This window comes from Lagopus muta, chromosome 16, assembly GCF_023343835.1.
Source record: "Lagopus muta isolate bLagMut1 chromosome 16, bLagMut1 primary, whole genome shotgun sequence".
Taxonomy (NCBI): domain Eukaryota; kingdom Metazoa; phylum Chordata; class Aves; order Galliformes; family Phasianidae; genus Lagopus; species Lagopus muta.
The window spans coordinates 1,929,690-1,949,927 of record NC_064448.1 but is presented as its reverse complement, the minus strand read 5'-3'; the positions used below and the strand labels follow the sequence as shown (position 1 = coordinate 1,949,927).

The 20,238-nt window shown below is 45.5% G+C and overlaps 1 protein-coding gene across 5 annotated transcripts; it reads right to left on the bottom strand.

Annotated features, from left to right (window-relative positions):
* Positions 1–9: 9 nt before the first annotated feature.
* On the bottom strand, positions 10–18,295 carry CASS4 (Cas scaffold protein family member 4). Of its 5 annotated transcripts, none has more exons than XM_048962543.1 (7): positions 17,275–18,295; positions 8,398–8,823; positions 5,787–5,891; positions 5,253–5,396; positions 3,266–4,597; positions 2,408–2,467; positions 10–1,674 (listed from the first exon to the last, which is right to left on the bottom strand). In XM_048962543.1, the coding sequence occupies exons 1-7, from the start codon at positions 17,296–17,298 to the stop codon at positions 1,261–1,263; spliced, it is 2,505 nt and encodes an 834-aa protein (XP_048818500.1). In that variant the 5' UTR covers positions 17,299–18,295; the 3' UTR covers positions 10–1,260. The 5 variants fall into 5 exon arrangements, with proteins under 5 accessions (XP_048818500.1, XP_048818501.1, XP_048818502.1 ...); XM_048962544.1 differs by lacking the exon at positions 17,275–18,295 and adding an exon at positions 14,655–14,762; XM_048962545.1 differs by lacking the exon at positions 2,408–2,467.
* Positions 18,296–20,238: the final 1,943 nt, after the last annotated feature.

Below are 20,238 nucleotides of genomic sequence, written 5' to 3'. Positions count from 1 at the left end.
GCAGAGCGCATCGCCGCACCCAGCAGGGGGCGCCCTCGGCCCCCTTCGTGCCCGAAGCCGCTTTCCTTCATTGAGCTGTGCGTCGGTTTATTTATTTACGTGAAGAAATCTGGGCGCACATTTCGGGGAATTCGCGGCCACACCAGACGTGCCCCCTCCAACCCAAGCTCTTCCACGGTTCTGTACCGGCATTTAAATAACCGTACAAAACACGACTGCAGCGTGACAGCGATGGAGCTGTTCTTTGCACATACACAAATGACAGCAGCAAATACAAATCTACCCAGCCCATGTCAGGGTGAAAATACAGGTACACAGGTACACAGCTACCAACAAGAGCCAGACTTTAAAAATTCAGATAAAACTTTTAAATAAATTAGTCAAGATAAATACAAGCAGCACAGGAATAGGAACAGCACGTATGGATGCTCACGGGGCTCACATCACTGCTGCTTCAGAGCAGCGGGTCTGGGGACAGAGGAGGTGACAGATGATGATAGACATTAGAGAGACGGTGGGATACACTGGAGGCTTCGGGCAGTGATGGAGCTGCGATCCCCAGAGCTGTGGGAATGGAGAAACAGAACTCTGCACGCCTTCTATCCGTGCTCACACAGCAGCCAGAGCATTTCTGATTAACAGCAGTGAGACGCGGTTTGTCCTGTGATGTGTTCATTACACTTGAACATCGAACAGCTGCAAAGGTAAGGCTCTTGGGAAAAAAAGTCAAAAACATATTCGAGTTGAGTGCTCCAGGATCTGCTGATGATGGTACACACAGTAATATATCGCAGCTTACAGAACAGTGTGCAGATAAAGAAAGGCTTTACATGCTCAGTAAAAAAAAAGAACAGGAAAATATATTTTTGACTTGTGTAGAAATTTAAAAAAACAAACAAACAAACAAAAAAAACCAGTTAATAACATTTGCTGAAATACTCAGCAAAAAAAATCCCACCCGAACAGGAAGAGGACAACATTTCTAGACAAGGTCTGAACGGCAGGAAAGGAAGCACACATTTAATTCTACACATCCCTCCTGCATCTGCTGTTGTGTGGGTCTTAACCTGCTAGAGGTGCAGAAGTGCCCAAGGGAAACTGCTTGGCAGGGGTGCTTGGGAGGGCTGAGGGTCGGCACCACTGAGCTGCTGGTGCCCTTTGGCTGCCAAGGGAGTGAAGAAAGAACTGTAACAACACAGAAATTCAAGTTTTGACCATTGTTCAAAACACTAATAACAGTTATAAGAACTGAAGTCACTCTCATTCTAACATTGCTCTAAACTGCTGTGTGTATTTATACAGCTCATCATTTTTGTTCTGAAGTTCCCTCATTGCGTCTGCATTGGGATATTGGATTGCAGCATTTTTGGTGGCGAGAGCCAGGTTCTTCAGGAGGCTGCAAAACCGGCTGCTGCTGTGGAGAATGTCGCTCCGAGCCTCCCTCAGTTGTGTTTCCTGGCAGAGAGAATCCACTATCTTCTGCCCCACCATAATGATCAATTTGCTGTGGGATATGAAGACTTCAGGCGGCTGGTTACTGCTCAGGCTGTTATTAAACACAGCAATGGCTTTGTGAAGGGCACCGAAACACAGCCTGCACTGCTCTGGAACAACGATTTTTTTGGCAGAATCTTGCTGGCTTCGAACTGCATTCTTTTTTGTAGATGGCAACACCTAGAAGGAGGGTTCAAAAGAATGGATTCAGGTTCCGGCATGCTGGGTTTGTTCCTACTTGCTCTACAGCACATTCTTCCATTCTTACCATGTTTCCTCACTTACAGGGAGCTTTATTGATTAACAGATGCCAAGCTGCCCCAGACAGCCCAGCATGGGGTTTTTTTTTTTTGCCATCATTTACTTTCCACAAAGTACTGGGCTTCAAAACAGTATTTTCACTCACTTACCTTTTCCCTGAGAAAACTTCACTGAACACCATTGTCATAATGGATAGCAGAAAACATTCTATAGTTAAACATCAATCCTTTATGGAGTCTGGGCTCCAAGCTTTTGGATAGCAGAAAGCATTTAGATTTGATTTTAATGGTAATGACTTCACGAGGGGCATGAATAATTAAAACTACACAATAATGAGATTCAGTCCTTATAGCAGTGCATTGCTTTGAAATATTACCTGTCGCAGCCTTCCCCAAACGAGACACAAAAGCAAAAAGATGAAGAACCACAGGACTTTAGAGTGGTTAATTACATTTAGGGAAATAAATCTTTTGCACATCTCTACAGCACTAGCTAAAAAACCTCCAGCTGTGGGAAAATGAACAGAGAAAACAAATACAACTCCATGTGTAGAGGTGGGTTTTCAAACACAGAAATTATTTTGAATTTTAGCAGGCACAGAAATGAAGGACTGGGACTCCTTGTATGCCATAGTTTTCAAAATCAGAAATACCTTTGGTTTTGAATCTGTGCTCTTCTTTGACACTTCTTTGCCAGAAATTATTTTCTGTGCCTGTTAAAAATCAAAATGAAAGCAAAATTGAAGTGGTTTACATAAAATATTTAAATATAAATGTGCTTTGCACTTCTTTCAAGGGAAGTGCTTGCTGTCCAGGTTGCATTACAGATCACATCGATGCATGTATTGAAATAAATTGTACTTTTTTTCTACTTAAACTTTTGTGCAGTCCTGTAAGAGCTACGATTGAAGTAAACATCAACAAAATACAACATTTCCTAAATCCTAAGGACATCCAGCATTCCTTTGCAAAGCCAAAGAGAATGAGCTCTTAGCAGACATTACAGTAATTATAAGAAAAAAATAATAATTCTACCAAAACTCCAAAGGTATTCTAGCAAATAAATTTAAAATTCACAGTAAGAGTTTAATCTGTTATTAAAAAAAAAGTCTACAGAAGCACAGTATATCTTAAAGCAGAAAATCAGTATTATGCACATTATGATGTCAGAGTTAACAAGTGAAAAGTATGGGCAAGGAGAGATCTACTAGGCTAAGAAAAAAAGCTAACCTACAGACAAAAACTGTCTCTCAAATGAATTTAGAAGGGCAAGCTGCAAATCTTTCTCAGTTTCGGCTGGCTGCGTGGACAAACTCTCTAACACAAGTTCTCTTTGTTACTTGTAATTATTGATCACTGTACCTTCGTGATCGAAATTCTGAGTTCACATAAGGTCTGGAAAATAGATAGCAGTGCAAACTGAAGTTGGCATTGATACAAAGATAGAACAAGGCAAATGACAACGTCTGCAAATGCCTGCAAATATAATGATAGAATCCCACTTTACTAACCTGTAGCTGAACGTATTCACAGTCCTCAGTGACATTTTCCTTTGTTGTCTCATTACTGCCTTGACTTGAGTTGGGTTTATCAGGAGCATTTACTGGAAGCGAATCTATTTCTGTTCTTCTTGGTGCCGTGATTTGTTTTGGCATTTTATATTCTGGGCTCACTCTTTGTTGCTTCAGTTCTTGCTCCTTCTCATTCTTTCTGAAGAGAAGCTTTCCGTTGGCAATGATGATGGATACAAATCTCTTGAGATCATCTGGAATCGTGCGGGCAACCATAACAAAGCGATCGAGGTCATCTGGGTTGTTGTAGGGTTTCTTGAGGACCAAAACCTCTAAGGACCAGTTGCAGTTGTTTAGAGCTTCTCTTGTTTCTGTCAAGATCTGGAATGAGTTCATAAGAATTTCTAGCTGTTTTTTAATTCTGATCTGAAGGTTATTATCAGTGAGGTAGGATGCATTTACTTTTAAGGCTCGAGCAAAGGCCAAGAATTCTCCAAGCGACACTTTTATGTGATCAATGGCCCTATGGATTTCTTCAATGTTTTTCTCTAGGTGCTCTTGTAATCTCCATTTACTGCTCACAAAGATCATTAAACTTGCAACTGAGCTGGATACACTGTGCTGCAATCTAGTCAGCGTCTCTATGGCCACCTCGAGGTCCAGCTTAATTTCTTTGGCAGGCTCTTCTGATGATGACACAGAAGAAGTCTCAGAAGAAGAGTTTGAGGACGTAGAAAGGCTGCTGTTTCTGCTGTCCACACTAGAAACAGATAATCTGTCGTGTTCTGGTTTGGTGTCTCTCGAGAGCTGTGGGGGAACATGGTATGCCTGGTTTCCAGAACAGTTGCTGTTTTTTTCCATCTCTTTCATGGACTGTGTAGCAGTGGGCAAACATTTTGGGATATCATAGACATTTCCTCCAGAAATCTGATTCTCAGCATTTGGAGCCAGGAGACTTGGGGGTACATCACAGCTACCATTCTGCTGCAAGAGAACATCCTTTGAGGATGGAACGTCATAAAGAGGGACATCTGGAAATGTTAATTTCCGTTGTGTTGGTGGAATATCATACAATTCTGGATTTACAACGTTGGCTTCAGCATTTGTTGTTAGTGCCTTGTACCTGGCTGGGGGTATATCGTATAGCACCTGGTTCTCCACGGAATGGACAGAAGAGTTTTGTTTTAATCCTGTTTTTTCAGGTGATATTGGAATATCATAAATCCATTCTGACTTCCGAGGATTTGGCAAGGTGTTACAGTGACCCCAGAACTTCTTCTGAGATTTCTTCTCTGAAGCATCAGTTTCTCTTTTCGGAGGGACATCATACAACTGCATCAGAGCACATAGGATTTAGAAACAGTGTTTTTAAAAAAGAAGTAAGAAACAAAACTAAATTCTCAGTGTGTACGTGTATGCAGTAATAAGAACAGAATGATGTCACAAAAAGCTTAGTCCACAATTTTTATTACCTTTCTACAACGCACAACCTGCAGATGTGAAGGCTAAAATATTTTGGGCACAGGTGACTAAACCATGTCAAAGTTCTCTTGGACCATAAACTGTTCAGGAAACTTGAGATGCTTGGCGCTCGACTAATGAAGAGTCTCCATTGAGGTATTTTCTTTGTTGTGAAGTTTGAGATCAGCCCTTTCTCCAAGGATGATCTTTGGAAGGTGGGGAAGCCCACCTCACCCCTCAGCACTGCCCCCAAAGTCAGGCGTGCTGTACTCCCAAAGAGTGGCAGGAGTAGCCTGCATGCAGTGGGAAGTGTTTGCTTCTGTCTGCTTGAATACTGCAAACAAGCAGGCATTCACAGGCAGTGTTTTCTTTTTAGCACGAAGCACAAAGTGCTGCACTGAAGATGTGCTGATGCTGTCCCTGTGAGCCTTGCTTGCAAATGCACTCAGAGAGTGTTCAGCACAGGTGCCTAACATCAGAGCACTAGTGGGAGATTATTCTCTCACGACCAAAAAGTCTTACTCACATTGCCCACTGCTGAATCCTGGATAACAGCTCCAGCCTTCTCTGAGCTGGAGGGGACGCTGTAGAGCTGCTGCTCTTCCTGGAAGCACTTGGGTGATCTGACCAGCACAGAGCCCTTTCGTGCTGCAGGTGGAGTGGCACCACTCTGGCCAAAGGGAAAAGAATCAGGTTTCAACCCACTTTAGAGCCCTCTGAAGACTCCTTTGGTATTCAGAGATGTTCAGGTCACATACTGCGTAGCTCCTGATTTCCACAGTCTAGATCAGGACCGTGGTAATTAAACTGAATGTGTTTGTAAGAAACATAAGCAGATTTAAACGACATTTCTTTGAATTTCTAACCAATTCAAAACAGAACTACTTTGTTTTGAACTTCCCCAAAAATACATGTTTTTCTGCCAAATTAAAAAAAAAAACCACAAAAAAACAAAAACAGGAAAATGCTAGAATTAAAACTCTAAACCTTAAGCTGTATTCTGAGGCTCTATGGGAGGGAGAGGGGCTGGGGGCCCAGTGGTATCTGAGGGAAGACGTACCTGTGTGAGCAGGGACTCCCGGCTCTGCATGGACGGGACATCGTACACCTCACTGGTGATGTTTGGCACTGAAGCCCGGCACGCCCTCGGGAGAGTAAAGAGGTGCTTAGAGGAGAAGGGAAAACAAAGCAAAACAATAATGAGAAAACCGCAGTGGGCAACAAGCTCAGGACATCTTTGAAAACTCAGCTTGTTGAACAGGTCACTGCTAGAGGAGGAACTCTTCAGTGATGCACAACATTTAGTTTTACACTGATGGTGATAAAATTGGTATTTTCTCCTTTGCTACCATTTCTGCTTTATTTCAGATAAGAACGGGTGCATACGAATCAAAGGGAATCAGTGTTATTAACCAGGGAGGGAAAAGATCAGCTTCTATTATCACTTAAATCTTTTGACCTCTCCAAAGCAGAACTGTTAAAAAAAGAAAGCAGGGGATTTTCTACTTCTCTCTCACAGAGCCATCAGGTCAAGCCATGCTTCTTGGTAATAACAGCAGCAAAAGGATACAGGCTGAGATGTGTTACTCTGTAGTCGTGAAGCATTTACTCATTTGGAAGAAATAAACACAATTACCTCAATGTCCTATCCAGCTCCTTAAACAGAGAAGCCTATATGGGAATTACAGCATTTAGGCTAATTGCAGATTAATTCTATGTGCATAAAACATTGTTTTAAGAGCTGAGATCAGAGATGTGGCACCAGTAGTTAAGGCACCAAGACGAACGTTGGGAAAGGCCTTTCATCAACCTTGAAAATACTGACTTTTGTTCATTCAGCGCACAGCCTGAGCAACAAGCGAAGCGACAGCGTTTGTATACAGGGTGAAAGCAGGCTGCCTTTGATTTACTGCTTTCAGTCATCTCCCTCAAAGACTTCCAGTGGCTTTACTCAGCTGCTTGGGGAACAGCTGAGTGCGTTGGCAGCTTTGCCAGTTGTCTGGTAGGATCTATGCAGGGCAGCCCTGATTGCCTCTGTGTGCAGCCCGTGACCACCACAATGCAGTTGTTGTGGCAACAGCTGGGATGTTGTGCAAGAGCCAGCTCAGGCAAAGCTGAACACTGAAGTAGTAAAAGCAGCTAGGACTTCTGTTTTTTCCTCTTTTTTTCTTCCTTCCCCCTTTCTCTGGCAGAGTAAGCAAGGCATAGACTCACGAAATTACGGAGACAGGAAAAGCCAATGAGCTCTAATGTTGGGCCACTCACACAAATGAAGAAATAAATGATGTTTCCAGGGCCTGATCTGTTGTCACAACGTGGAAAATTGCGCTGATCTCACTTCAGTTTGCAAGTGCCTTACCCTCCTTGTGGTTAAGAATGCGGAGAAACCAGATCACAGCAAGTGCACAAGGGTCTTTGGCAGCTACCGCCCAGTTTGAGCTTGCCATTATGGAAACAGTACATGAGGTCTGGGAGTGCAGCCGAAGTGCTGAAAATACAGTTTGCTGTCACCAGAAATTCACCAAATGTGTCTGTTTTCCAGCACCTATTTGCTGCACAGGAGGAACCAGCTCCTCATTCTGTAGCACAGCGGGAGGAAAGCCGGCCAGCTGCGTCCTGTAGATCAAATGCTCATTAATTCAGACTAAAGGGCTGTATGGTTTGGGGTTGGACTTCTTTCCTATGCCAATTAACATTTTGAATGTGATTTTCGTACACAGAATAAAGAGCTACCCAGAGCTGAAGAGCTCCTGGGACTGAACGAAAGCTTGCACTTGGAACTCCCTCCACACCTGCTCTGTTTATCTTTTATTATAAAAGATTCCTCATTAATCTCGTGCTGAAGAAAGCACAAGGTTTTGATGACACTCACTGTGACATTTCATCAAATTATACATTTCCCACACAGATGTTTCACCCAAATGGAAGGAACAGGGAGAAAGAAAAGACCACATCAGCAGTTGTAATGAAGTCCTGCAAAACAGGGCTTGTAATCCCACAGCACTAAGGAGACTGGTGACTGCTCTCATTCCACGTACTCTGCTCACTGTCTCAGGAGCAGCAGCAAGAACAGATCTGGAAAGGATCTGGCTGAGGCCATGCTCACAGCTGAACAGCCCCGCGTCCTCCCACACGCCTGAAGAAGAGCTGCTGCTTCGTGCAAGCGTAGTGACAGCCTACAAGGCAATGGCTCTCCGAGAAAGCAGCTGAATGACAGCCCTGGCAAAAGATAACTTTTGTTTGTCAGAGATCTTCTTCCTGTGCGGTTGTCTGCAAAGACCCCCAGTGTGCACCAGGAGGCTCTGAATAGATGCATGCTGGTGAGCAGCAGGAAGGTGCTGTCTCTTCTTATTTTGACTTTGGGGTGGGTTTGCAAATCATTTTGAGATTTCTGCAAACAAATGGTTTATTCTATACTTCCTGCCATGCTTTACAGCCTTCGTAAACTGTCAAAAAATGTGAAACACTACAGAACACGGAGTATCATACATTGCCCAGATCAGCCTTTCTCTCAGCGTGCTGTGATGGAACTCATTCCCTAAACTCTCTTTATTTGGTTGACTTTGCTGCAAATTCCACTGGAATTTTCCACCCAGCAGCCATTTGGATCCCCCCGCCCCCCGGCCGCCACTTCAATGGCAGCGCTTGGTCCCGTGCTGCTCACACCCTACCTGCTGCTTGGTGCTCCGTGTCCTCTCACTGAGCAGCTGTGCAGCCAAGGCCGGCACCTGGTAGACCCCCTGAGCAGGCAGGGTGGCAGCCCGAGCCGGCGACGTCACCCACCCCTCCATCTTCTCATAGGTAGAGGATGACACAGTGCCCTTGGGCACAGATGGCACCTGGTAGATGTTCTGCGGGGCCACGGGTGGCTCTGGAGCATCGCTGGGGATGGCAGGAGGCGGCAGGGCTTGTGGGCCCGCCAGGAGCTGCAGGCGGTTGGCAGGAGCCAAGCCTTGCCGTCCATGCAGTGAGCACCTCCACCAGCCCTCGCTGCCGACGACGTGCTGCTCCAGCACTGTCAGGATGTCCCCTCGGCGGAAGGCCAGCTCGTCCGAGCACTCTGCCTTGTTGTCATACAGAGCCTTCGCCAGCGCGTTCTGAAGGAGAGAACACAGCACCATCACACCGACAGCAGAGCAAGGCACCAGCATGGCGCTCACCTCCACTGCCATCTCAATTTGATACAAAATGGGCTTGAATTAAAGACCCTATCTTGGAGCACTGGATTCAGAGCATCAACTGCCTCTAACATTTGTCTGCTATGTTGTATAGAAGTAATAACTCTACTGTATGTTTCTGCTTTGCTCTCCCACTGAGGTTCTTGGCATTCATTACCTGGACTTCATGAGCATCGTTCTATGAAAAATCGGTGGTTTTCCCCATGAGCATTCTGTGAATTGTTTGTCAGAAGTAAGAGGAAATGTGTCACCCAGACAAAAATAAACCTTGCCTCGTCCTCCCTGACTGCCGCCTCGTTTATCTGAGGGCTTCAGCTGCACATTAGTAATTAATTGTTTCTTAATAGAAAAAGAAATAAACACACTACTTATTTTCCCTTAAACACTTCTTTTCTCCCCAGGCCTTATGAAGGCAAACCCAGCAGCAGTGCCAAGGAGCTCAGTCTCCTGGTGGTGCTGGGGCAGCAGCACTGAAGGCAGCAGCTCCAGTGGTGCCCACCTCAGCCCTCCATCAGGCTGGAGAGCTGCCTCCTATTGCATCACAGATCCCAGGCCAACGTGTGTCATTTAGCTTGGGGAGAAACCCCCAGCCTTGTGCACAGTGACACCACATGCATTGCTCTTTCTGCTGGCTGGGCAGCGCACCCAGGAACTGAGCTTCAGGTGAGAGCAACTGGAACAGTGCCTTTGTTCCTCTCCATGACACACACATCAGCGTGCACTGAAGCATTCAGTATCTCTCAGCAACTCCAACAGTGCTCTTATCACCTCCCCTCTCTCTCTTTAAAAAAAAATAAAAATAAATATATATATATACATACATACAGAAAGCCAGTGAAGAATAGTTGACAGATCACAGGAAATCCGTAGGAAAGCAAATATTCATACTTTCCAAGCTTCAACACCACAGGGCTGCTCTACCTGCCTCAGCTGAGCTTACATATAGCCTGGCAATCTTGAGTGATAACGCTTTATTTTTAGCATATTGATTTTGGATATTTGCTTACTCTGTATGGGGCAAAAGAATGAAATGCTGCAGCAGGTAGCTTCATTCGTATGAAGCATTTCTGCAAAGGATGAAAAGAATTGTAGCTGCAGTACTTCCACTTATACCATTTGCTTTCAGCTTAAAATGTGACTGACTGCTTCCCACTGGATGTTCCAGCATCAGTTTCTTAGCAGAAAGTGCAAGTAACGTCCATAGAGATAGCACCCAAATAGGAAACATGATGCCTTGTATTTTTGTGCAGAGCATTTGCTGCAAAGTGACAGCTGGTTTGAAGGAGCAGCAAACCCATTTGTCAGCTCAGCTGATGGAAGCAGCCTGCTGTTAGCAGCACACCCTCCTTCAGGAGAATGGCCGTGAACAATGGCCTTGTTATGATGCATGGACTTGTCCATCAGCAGCTGTCAGAGACAGACAACAACAGTCCCATTTACCTTATGGCATGCTCTGATTAAAGCAGCCTTCTTGCCTTGGACACGGCAGCCTGCTTTCTCTTTGGGCACTGCCAAATGCTCTCTCTGATCCACCTGTGCTGAAGTCAGCCTGCCACGAATCTCATCAGAGAGCAGCACAGGCTGTGCCTGCACTTCACACATTGTTACAGCTAAGAGGAAAAACAAAACAAATGCCAACCAACCCCCCAAAATCTCAAATGGACAACTAAACCAAAACCCCAACACCTCACCCAACTTTTCCTGCTGTTAGTTACAGACATTTCTACAACTCTCTTGGCATTTGCTCCCTTTTTGCTGAGCACTCTACACACTGAAAGATAGACCCTCCTCACAAGACTCCAAAGGGATGAGCACAAGAACAGAGGAACCATCCTCATCATGCAAACAGGCAGCTGAGGTACAGAGCCTTATCCGAGCTCATGCAGGAGAGCTGATCTTGGGAATGGAGCCCTTCTCTGCTGCACTGAACAACAACACTTTCTTTCTAGCTCCAGCAAAAGGAGGAGGAGGAAACTTTGGGTTGTAAAGAGTGTCTCGGTGCCAGCATTTCCCAAGCTAGCATATAAAAGTTATAAAATCACAGAAGTCTAATAGCAAATTGCACTTGTTATTGAGTAAATGTGCTGATTTTCACCAGGTCAGAATCTGACCTGCACACATCACAGCACATCTGGCCTCAGTTACGGAATGACCCTCAGTGCTACTCAGCATCACCCAAACGTGACCTCAGCAGGTATTGGTGAGAGGATTTATTCCAGCTGACCCCATCTTTGCTGCTGCAGCGACCTTACTGGCAGGGAAAGATTGAATTTAAGGCCATGTTGTCCCTTTGTGACATTCTTCAGCATATTTGAAGGAGGGCAGAGAAACTCAGGAAAGTATTTTGCTGAAGCTTTCTTATCCTTTCTCCTTGAAACTAATCCTGGGAAGAGTTTTACAGAAGGCAGAAACAGGTAAGATAACAGATCCCTAATTTGTAACCACTGAACTACAGGAAGGTCTCAGGCAAAACTCTTGAACTCAATCCTCTTTTTGCATCCTTATATCACACCACAGAAACTAAAACAAGAAAACCAAACCACAAGACACACAACCATCAATTTCTATCCTCATAGGGACTCTCTTCAGTTCATTTTCAGTGCCCAAAACCAGGCAGAAATTTGCAGCAACTCACTGCAAAACCAACCCAAGTGCTGGCACACCGCTGAAATGATTTCTGAATTTCTGCTGAAGTCTCTAAGAACACGGAAGGAACATTTTCACAACATGTAAAAAAAAAAAAAAAAAATAGAAAGAAAGATCAAATGGATCTTGTTCTGTGTTCGCTTTGCTCCTCTGTTGTAAGACAGACCCATGCAGCATTTCTTTTATGCATTGCTACTACCAAAGGCAGCACGGAAACTGCGTAAGTTCTGTTGGTTTCCAGGAGCACCAGCTATGGCTTCAATGTGTATGAGCTCAGGATAATGAAATTGCTGTTAAAGATCAGCCTAATATCAGTAAAAGAAAATGCAGCAAACTCACAGCAATGCCTAACATCACAGACACTGATGAATTTATCTTATGGGAAATACAAGGCACTGAACCAGCTAGTTTTGGCACTGGCAAGTGCTGTATTTCTGTCAGCAGAGCTTTCTGTGGGCTAGCTGCTTTTCTCCTCTGCAGCTCAAGGTCACCTGCAGTGCAGCTCAGCTCACCTAACCAGGCTGTGTGCCACACATCAGGCCCTAGCTCTGCTTTCAGCTGCCCAGGACATATGTAAAGAGTTACTGTGGCAGCCCCTTCCCATCCTGTAAGCAGAAGCATCCCTGACCTTCCATTAACCTTAAACAAGCTTTGCATTCCCAGGGTTGCAGAGACTTTATGGGATGCTTCACTGGGAGGAAGCTGTGCTTTGGGGCCACTGGGATCTGAATGTTTCCTTTATCACCAGAGGAGCAGAAGCAGACTGACACCATCATCTGCAGAATGCTGCGCATTGCTCTTTGTTTTTTTGTGTCACCTTGTTAATGTGTCCTTACAGTGACCAACACATAACGAGCACTAAAGCAAAGCAGATGAGATCAAAGTGTTTTTCCTCGGCATTTGTTGCTTTTTCCCTATCAGCAGCCCTATAAAACTATCCTGAGATGAAGCACATCTTAAAGGGCTGTTCATCACCCCATGGGAAAGCACTTTGGAGGATGCTGAAGTTACCCCCTCCCTCTGCTCACTTAGTGAAGCAATGATGGAGCACAGACCTGGAGGGCAGAGGCTGCATCCTCAACAACCTATTTCTAAGGTGCTGCTCTCCCTCATATGGGAGTCTGTGACCTCGTCACTGCAGTGTTTGTTGGTCGTACACAATCAACCATATCAAGCAGCTTTATACTGTAAGGTCTCCGGAAGCACAGCTTCAATTAAGTTAGGTGTGAACAAATTTCTTGCGTACCCACTTCTACTGAATTTTAAACCAATTGGTCTAATACAAGGCAGTCACTCTCTGTAATTTCCATCCTTATAGTTGGTTACCCAGCACTGCTCCCAACACAAAAAAAAACACAACACACCAAAAGCCCCACAACCTCAGTGTAGTGATAGGGATTACAGGCAGCACTGCTCATTCTCCCCAAGCCCTCTTTTCTCCATGTTAGCTGTTGACCAAAGCCTGGCTACATCTTAGCCAGCACACATCTCCCCCTCGTCTGTGCACAAACAGGATTTCATTCCCATGCATAACACTCCCAAGACAAGTTGAAGGAAAAATAAACTGCCATTTCCTGACATTTCAAGAAGGAATGTATGTATTTCTGGCCTTTGGTTCCTGTTGCTGTCTAAAGGATTTGCCTGTATGTTCCGATTCATTTATATTTTTGAGCCTTTTCTAAATCTTTTAGCATGTTAATAGTATTTTAGCACAGCACTTATTTCCACACATGGACCTAAAGTAGCTGTTTATGGCACGGACAGAAGTCCCTGTGGGAGCAGCTGCCTGGAGCAACCACCAATCACTGGTCACAGTGGGACGGATACCCACAAGCAGCAACTGCTGCCTGTTCTCCACTTGGGTGCACAAGTGGACAGTCCATCACCCACACCTTGCAGCAGAGCTCTTATTGATGTTGTGAGGATGGCAGAGGCCCAGGGGAGGCTGCTCTCTCTGATTCATAATGAATGAACAGCAGCACCACAGCTTCCAGGCACTCCAGCTTCCTCCATCTCCCTCACTGCAGTCGTCTGCTCAAAAATATTGCTATGATTACTTGGTAAGATAAGATTTTGGACAAGATCTCAACTGAAAATTAAAATATTCTCTAGGAAATGAAAGAGATGTTGCTCCCACCCGCCCCAACACCCACCACGTGCTGCACTGTGTGCTTTTTAACATGGGGCACTCAGTGACTGCAGCTCCTGCCTGGAGCCGCAGCTGCCGGAGCTCAGCTGTGCAGTTGGATGCAGAGATTCACTGCTGTGCACAGCCAGACAGCCCTTGCTTAGCACAAAACAAGCTCCTACGCCATGTCTGCTCATGCACTGGGGCAAAACACTGACGTGAAACCCAGTGTGTAGGTGCATTCATCCAAATATTTCAAATATTCACTGTTTCAAAGCAGAGCAGTATTTCTTAAAAGCAAACAGCACCAGCGCTCCTTTCTGCTTTGGAGCTTCAGCTCTCTTTGCAGAAGCAGTGTAGGACGTGGTCAGTCCCTATCCTAGAGAGCATAGCCCTGCTGATACTGCTTCAGCAGAGTGACTCAAGCTGCTAAAGCATTTCCTTTACCTGAACCCTCGTAATCAGGGTCTAATCACCATAAGAATTGCAGCATCCTCCTTGTGTTGAAGTAATACTCAACTTTTAGTTCCCCATGCTAATTATTTCCAAGGAAACAACGAGGGTAAAGGGCATCCCTACAGCCCTCTAGCCCCTACTCATGCAACCTTTCAGCAAGGCACATTACTGCCCAGTATTCGTGGTACAGAACCTCACTCTTATCAGCCTTACTGCTGCTCAGAGGCATTTCTTCAGCTGAACTCATGGAATCATAGAATGGTTGGGTTGAAAGGGACCTCAAAGGTCATTTGGTTCCAACCCCCGCCCCAAGCAGGATTGCCAACCACTGCACCAGGCAACTCACACTGTGTTTCAAGAGTTCAAACCACACACTTTGACAGTAACCTGGAAACAGGAGCAGCAGCACACACTGAGAAGCAGCTCTGCCAGATGCAGGTCTCAGATAAACGCAATTCCACCACCAATACGATAAATCACACAGTTAAATGCCCCAGAAATACGATAATCCAGTACTTACATTGACCTTCATTTTGGCACCTCCACTACTCCATCCCCTAAGCAGGACTGAAACTGCTGAACCCAGGAGCAGCTCTGTTCCTTCTGCACCACTGGGAGCCCCGAGCACAGCACTGCTGGGAGTGGAGGGAGCTAATTACGTAGCACAATTATCTGCATGTGCTATTGGCCTGCAGCTGCTGCTGTAATGGGGCCTGGCACAGGGCAAGCAGATGTCCCTCATCCCCTGGGAAATGCCTTTCTGTCTTACAGCTGAATCTTGGCTGGCCGACGGGGGCAGTGGGGATGAACCAGAAACGGATTTGTTTGATTTCATGGTGTTTTTGTAGTGTCATCTTTTCCTCCTGTTCTTGTGTACTTCCAAATGTCTCCATCTGCTTTGTAATTTTCAAGTTTGTGTTCCTCAAAACCTGAGATCTCCTCTACAACTGGGGAAATGGCTGCAAAATAATCACCTGCTTCTTTAGAAGCAGAAAAGGCGAGGAGCAAAACTAACCATTAAAGCTAACCATTAACTGCGGGTGAAAGGGCATGCTTCTTTAATTATTAAAAGCTGTTCAATGCTATCAAACAGGAGTGTTGTTTAGAATCATCCATCACCGCCATTCACTCAGCAAGTTGTGCCCAAGCAAACACACAGGTTTCACTGCTGCGGGCTCATTCACATCACTGCTTTTCTTTGGCTGCAGTTCTCCTTCCTCCTTCCACAGCAGCTTCAAGATAAAATTAGGCACTCCTGCAGCCACAATCACTTCACTAGAAAAGCCACACATCTCAGATAGAAAAAGTTGAATTGAAAATGCCTCATCAACAAAATCTATACTGTACACTGTACCTCCTCTGAATACTTGGTGCAGGCAATAAAGAGCAGCTGCTCGTTTACTGCCCTGGGGTTCTAGAAGGGGCTCCCAGAAATACACAGAGCAGTGATGCAACTTGTGGCCACAAAATATTAAACAGAACTGAACACTGCCTGGAGCCAATGCCAGGTGGGTCCCTGTGGTGTCAGCATGGCACCCCCAGGAGTGGGGCCATGGGTGAGCCCAGTGCAGCCCCAGGACAGTGAGCAGAGCCTGGTGGTCTCCCAGGTTTGAAATGGGGATGTGTGGCTGTGGGTTTTCATATTCCCGAGTGGCAGAGCTCCCAGAACCCAATCTCCGTGCACCTGGTTGTGGATGACACAGGAAGACACAAGCTGAGCATTTCAGATGGAGGGGCAGATTTCAGATTAACCTCATGCGTGCTTAAGAAATGCCCCTGGTTTTTCTTTTGGCAAAAGCACAGAAAATGTTGCCAAGCAGTGAGAGAGCTATTTCCCAAGCACAGCCTACCATGCTAACTGCGTTGTAAGTTGCACCAAGATGTGCAATATTTCCTGTGCAGACGATGCTGCAGGTGCAACGAGAGAGAAATCCCACATTCCTCTGGGTGTGATCCTACCCTGAATCCATCTTCAGGAATGATTATCTATGTGAAGGTGGAAGAGTCGGGGCACAGAGCAAGCATGGAGCACTGCCAGGCAAAGGAACACTACTGCTGGTGCTTCAGCAAGTCTAGAGAGTGGGAAAAACACCACTTTCGTACTCAGAATGGCATTCAGATATTATAATGAACAGTTCTGCCTGATGTTCCCTTATAAATAGTGTATAAATGATACAGCAGAAAGAAATCTGACTTCTTCTAGTTGTTATTTCCCCTGGATTTGGCTGGGTATGCTGTGGTTGTGTACAAGGAGTTTGAACAGCACTGGAAATCATTGTGCTGCCATCACATTGATTTCAACAGGCCACGTAGGAAACCTCGAAATAACTCACCCAGAAATAAACGCTCTTGGAATAGATGTCATGCAACAGTCTCTGGTGACTTCACGTAAGAAATTGTTCTGCCACCGCTGCATGTCTGAGTGGAAATGCTGAGCACAGCCCATCGCCCACTGAGCTGCTCGCCAACTCATTTCCCTTGCTATTCTCTGTACCAGGCTGCAGTTTATTTAGAGTCAACACTGGGACCATCGTCAGTGGGCTGAAAGATCCTTCTGTTACACCGCTCGTCAGACAATCAAAGCACCAAATAAGGAATGAAGACTTCAGTACTCTGACCTTACAGCAGCAAACTTTTATCCATGTCTATTAACAACGTATTAGGACAACATGAATACACAGAGACACGTGAAAAACCTTGCAGATTGTTTCCTTCGAAAAACCAAACCCAAAGAGAGCACTTCAAATCTTTTTCTGTTTTGTTGTAACATAGGGAAATTATCTGCAATAGGATGTCTGGAGCTCGCCATACAGCTGTGACAACATACAGCGTACACAACTTATCACAGAGCAGCAAAGCAGGGGAATCTACTGTTCCACACTGTGTTTATTCACAGGCAGTCATTACTGGGAATCTTGCTTCTTTTGGAGCTCTCCCCATGACAACCTTTTTCCCATTAATGCTTTTGTCACACAGTGAAAGCACAGACACCCAGCACAACACATCCCAACGCGCTCTGCCCAAGATGAGAGCATCAAACACCTCCAACATCACCAACCCTCACGCTGAGACCAAACATCAAACTTTGCACTGGACCCTATCATTTCTATTCCTTGCTCAGACAACCCAAAGCAACGTACCTTTGCAGTTTGGCTGCTTCTCATGCTCACACCGGTGCTGTCACCCAGCAGCAGCTCTCAGTGCGGTGCAGAGGAGCCCCGGCGCTGCGCAGTCACTGTGTGTGGGGCCTGCAGCTCTGACCGCCCTGCCCTTACAGCACCCAGCAATGATGTGTGTAGGCAGTTCTCATGAAATACGGTTTCTGTGACAGCAGATAAGGTGGAAAAGAAAACAAAACAAAGCAGGAAAAGTCGACCAGCACCAAGAACTGAGAGAAAGTCTGTCTGCAAGCGGAATTTTCCTTGAACTGTCACCAGCTTGCAGCAATTAACCACAGCCAGAAGTGTCACCCTCCTTTTCTGCTGCCTGTTCCCGTATTTCTTTGTTTAGAAGTGTAACAAACACAAGAATACTTCACGCCACAAGAGGCTGCACAGCCCGTGATAGAAGGAAGGCTGCCACAATCGTACCAGTTCAGGATTCCTAAGCCAATGTTTTCACGCTTTTCAAGGCTGTCTCAGTATTTAAAGCACCCCATTATAATTTTTGTTGTCATATAAAAGTGGCTTTGAGAGAACCTTACCCTACGTGAGGGTGAATTCTATGGCGATGACTGCTCCTCACTGCCCAGAGCCTGGTGCATTCAAACAGCATCCTGTCCTGCACCGTGCTGGGCAGAGCAGAGTTGTTCTGTGGCAGCACTGGAGGACATTTTTCAGTCACATACACAACCTCCCACCCTGAGCTATAGTTTACCCCAAGCTTACCCAGTTTTACTGGAATTCATAGGGTACTTCTAGCAGAAAGACAGCATGCAGGAGAAACACTCGTCCCAGGCCACTACCCTCTTTTAAGTGGGAAGCACCAACGAGTGGCAAACCAGCAGATTTCCAGCAGCATCCCTGTGAGAGAGGCCATCCCCAGAGCCATGTGTCAGCTGCTGGTTGCCAAGTCAGCACCCCAAGCAGCGCTAAAGCCCAAAAGGTACAAATCCACAACTGTGGTTTGCCTCTAAAGCTGCTCTGCTTTCAGGAGTGCAGTGGTACAACCTCAGCACTTGTCCACAACAGACAGAAGGGGCAGGAGGGGTGATCTGCCAAGTGGACACAACTGACCTTCAGCAGGGGATGGAGGCTCTCCTGCGGAGATACAACCAGTGCTGGGTCTGAGTGGAAGAGCATGGCAGGACATAGTTACTGAGAGCTACAGCTGAGAATAAAGCATTCCTTCGTCAAATGAAGGGCTGCCCAAACTGCAAGAGCAAGAGAAGAAATCGACATCCATCAGTCAGCAATGTCCCCCAGCAGAAGTTATCTGCCCAAGGAAAGATCCCTTCTCCTCAGAAGGGCAGCAGGTCACTGCTTTCTCACTGGCAAGTGCTCGAACCCAGGGCAGCTCACAATCTCAGGCAGGAATTCTGGTTGCCAAGAGCTTGGTACACATTTGCTTCCTCTTTCAGGTAAAAGAAGAGCTGCCCTTAATCTCTAAGGAACAAAGAGCTTAAAACGGGGCGATAGCAAAGTTTGCTAGTCTCACAAGAATATCTGAAAACCACAGGAGGATGGTCAACTAATGACTGTGCTGGTAACATGGTATGTCCCATACCTGGAGCAGGCAGGCACCCATGTGCCGTAGCACTCTGCTATCTGAGCACCAGCAGCACTCAGCACACCACAGAGGGCTTTCACATAACACCCACATCCCCTCCCACCATATCTCATGCTACCCCCATGGATTTGCACTCAGCTCAAGGAAAAAACAGATGAAGAGTAGAAAAGTGGAAGAGTATGCATGGCTAAGAGAGTCAGAAACAGATGCTTTCTCCAATCTAACGAGTTTACCAAGCTTGCATTTTGTTATCAAGGAAAATCAGCAGCAAGGATGCTCTTTACACCTACTGCATTAACCCACAAATGTGAGACTTGCTTCACACTTGTCTGAATGTATCAGGGAAAAGCAGTTTCAAAACAGGTTCCCCCAAGGTCAAAGACAGCTGCAGAACTGGGCTGTAATCTTTCTTCCCCTTCTGAAAATAAACAGAGCTGTTCTGAAGCTGCTAGCAAGAACTGTGATCCACTGAGCTGACTACTCTCAGCAGTGCTGAGCACAGCAAAAGCCCCGTACTACCTAACACTTAGTAGGTAACGTGCTAAAAACTGCTTTCCTTCACAAAGCTCGTTTTAAGAGCATTCCAAATATTGGAGCAGGGTTGTTTCTTTTTCTCCCCAACATTAACAGAGAATTTTAAGAGCACCAAGGCAACAACAAACAGCATCCTTGCAAAGGTCATTCCTCTGGACACACTTGTGAACGTGCCTGCTTGCAGGCAGGACTGGTTCTGAAAGACCCAAGCTCACTTTGCCTGGTCAACTTCAGTGCTCTGAAACCTGAGTAAAAACATTCCTGTCCTTGGATGATGGAAGGGGAACAGAAGCAGTTACAGATTATCTATCCTAACCTTGACTGCCTCCTCACTGACTCTAAACTTTTGATCCAGACTGAAGATCTTACTTCCGTGCTCTTGGTTCAGCTCCCCAAACTCAAGTTTGATTCAGGCCACTTGCCCTTTTATATAATTATATCCTGCATACAAACATTTTTACTTCAGGTAGAAGACATCTTACTCAGTCTGAAGCCTGAACCAAAATGGTTTTGCTTTTTCTTTATGTTTTATCATGCTGGATCCAAGCTGCTCCCTGAGCCACTCCACTCCAATAGCTCTTGGATTTTTCAAGTAATCTACTTAAGTAACAAAACACAGTAACTAGCTTAGTAAATAACTTATTTTAACTGGGAAAAGCAAGGCCACTTTTTGTAAATACCTATGGAAATCAAACTATTTTAATGAAATCAATACGAACATCCTGCAGCCAAATGCCAGTTTTCTCTCTGTGAGCATCATCTCTCACTACAGTACTGCTAAAAGACAACAGCACAGGAGCTCATTTCAGGATGTTTTCTCCTACATCTCTACTTCTGTTTCA

Excerpts from the sequence above, each read along its gene's own strand:
- CASS4 (XM_048962542.1), bottom strand. The coding sequence starts at position 8,898 with ATGGCAGTGGAGGTGAGCGCCATGCTGGTGCCTTGCTCTGCTGTCGGT. Across the intron at positions 2,468-3,265 it reads GTGAATACGTTCAGCTACAG|GCACAGAAAATAATTTCTGG; the intron begins GTTAGTAAAGTG and ends GATTTTTAACAG. Across the intron at positions 1,675-2,407 it reads GCACAGATTCAAAACCAAAG|GTGTTGCCATCTACAAAAAA; the intron begins GTATTTCTGATT and ends CCCTCCTTCTAG.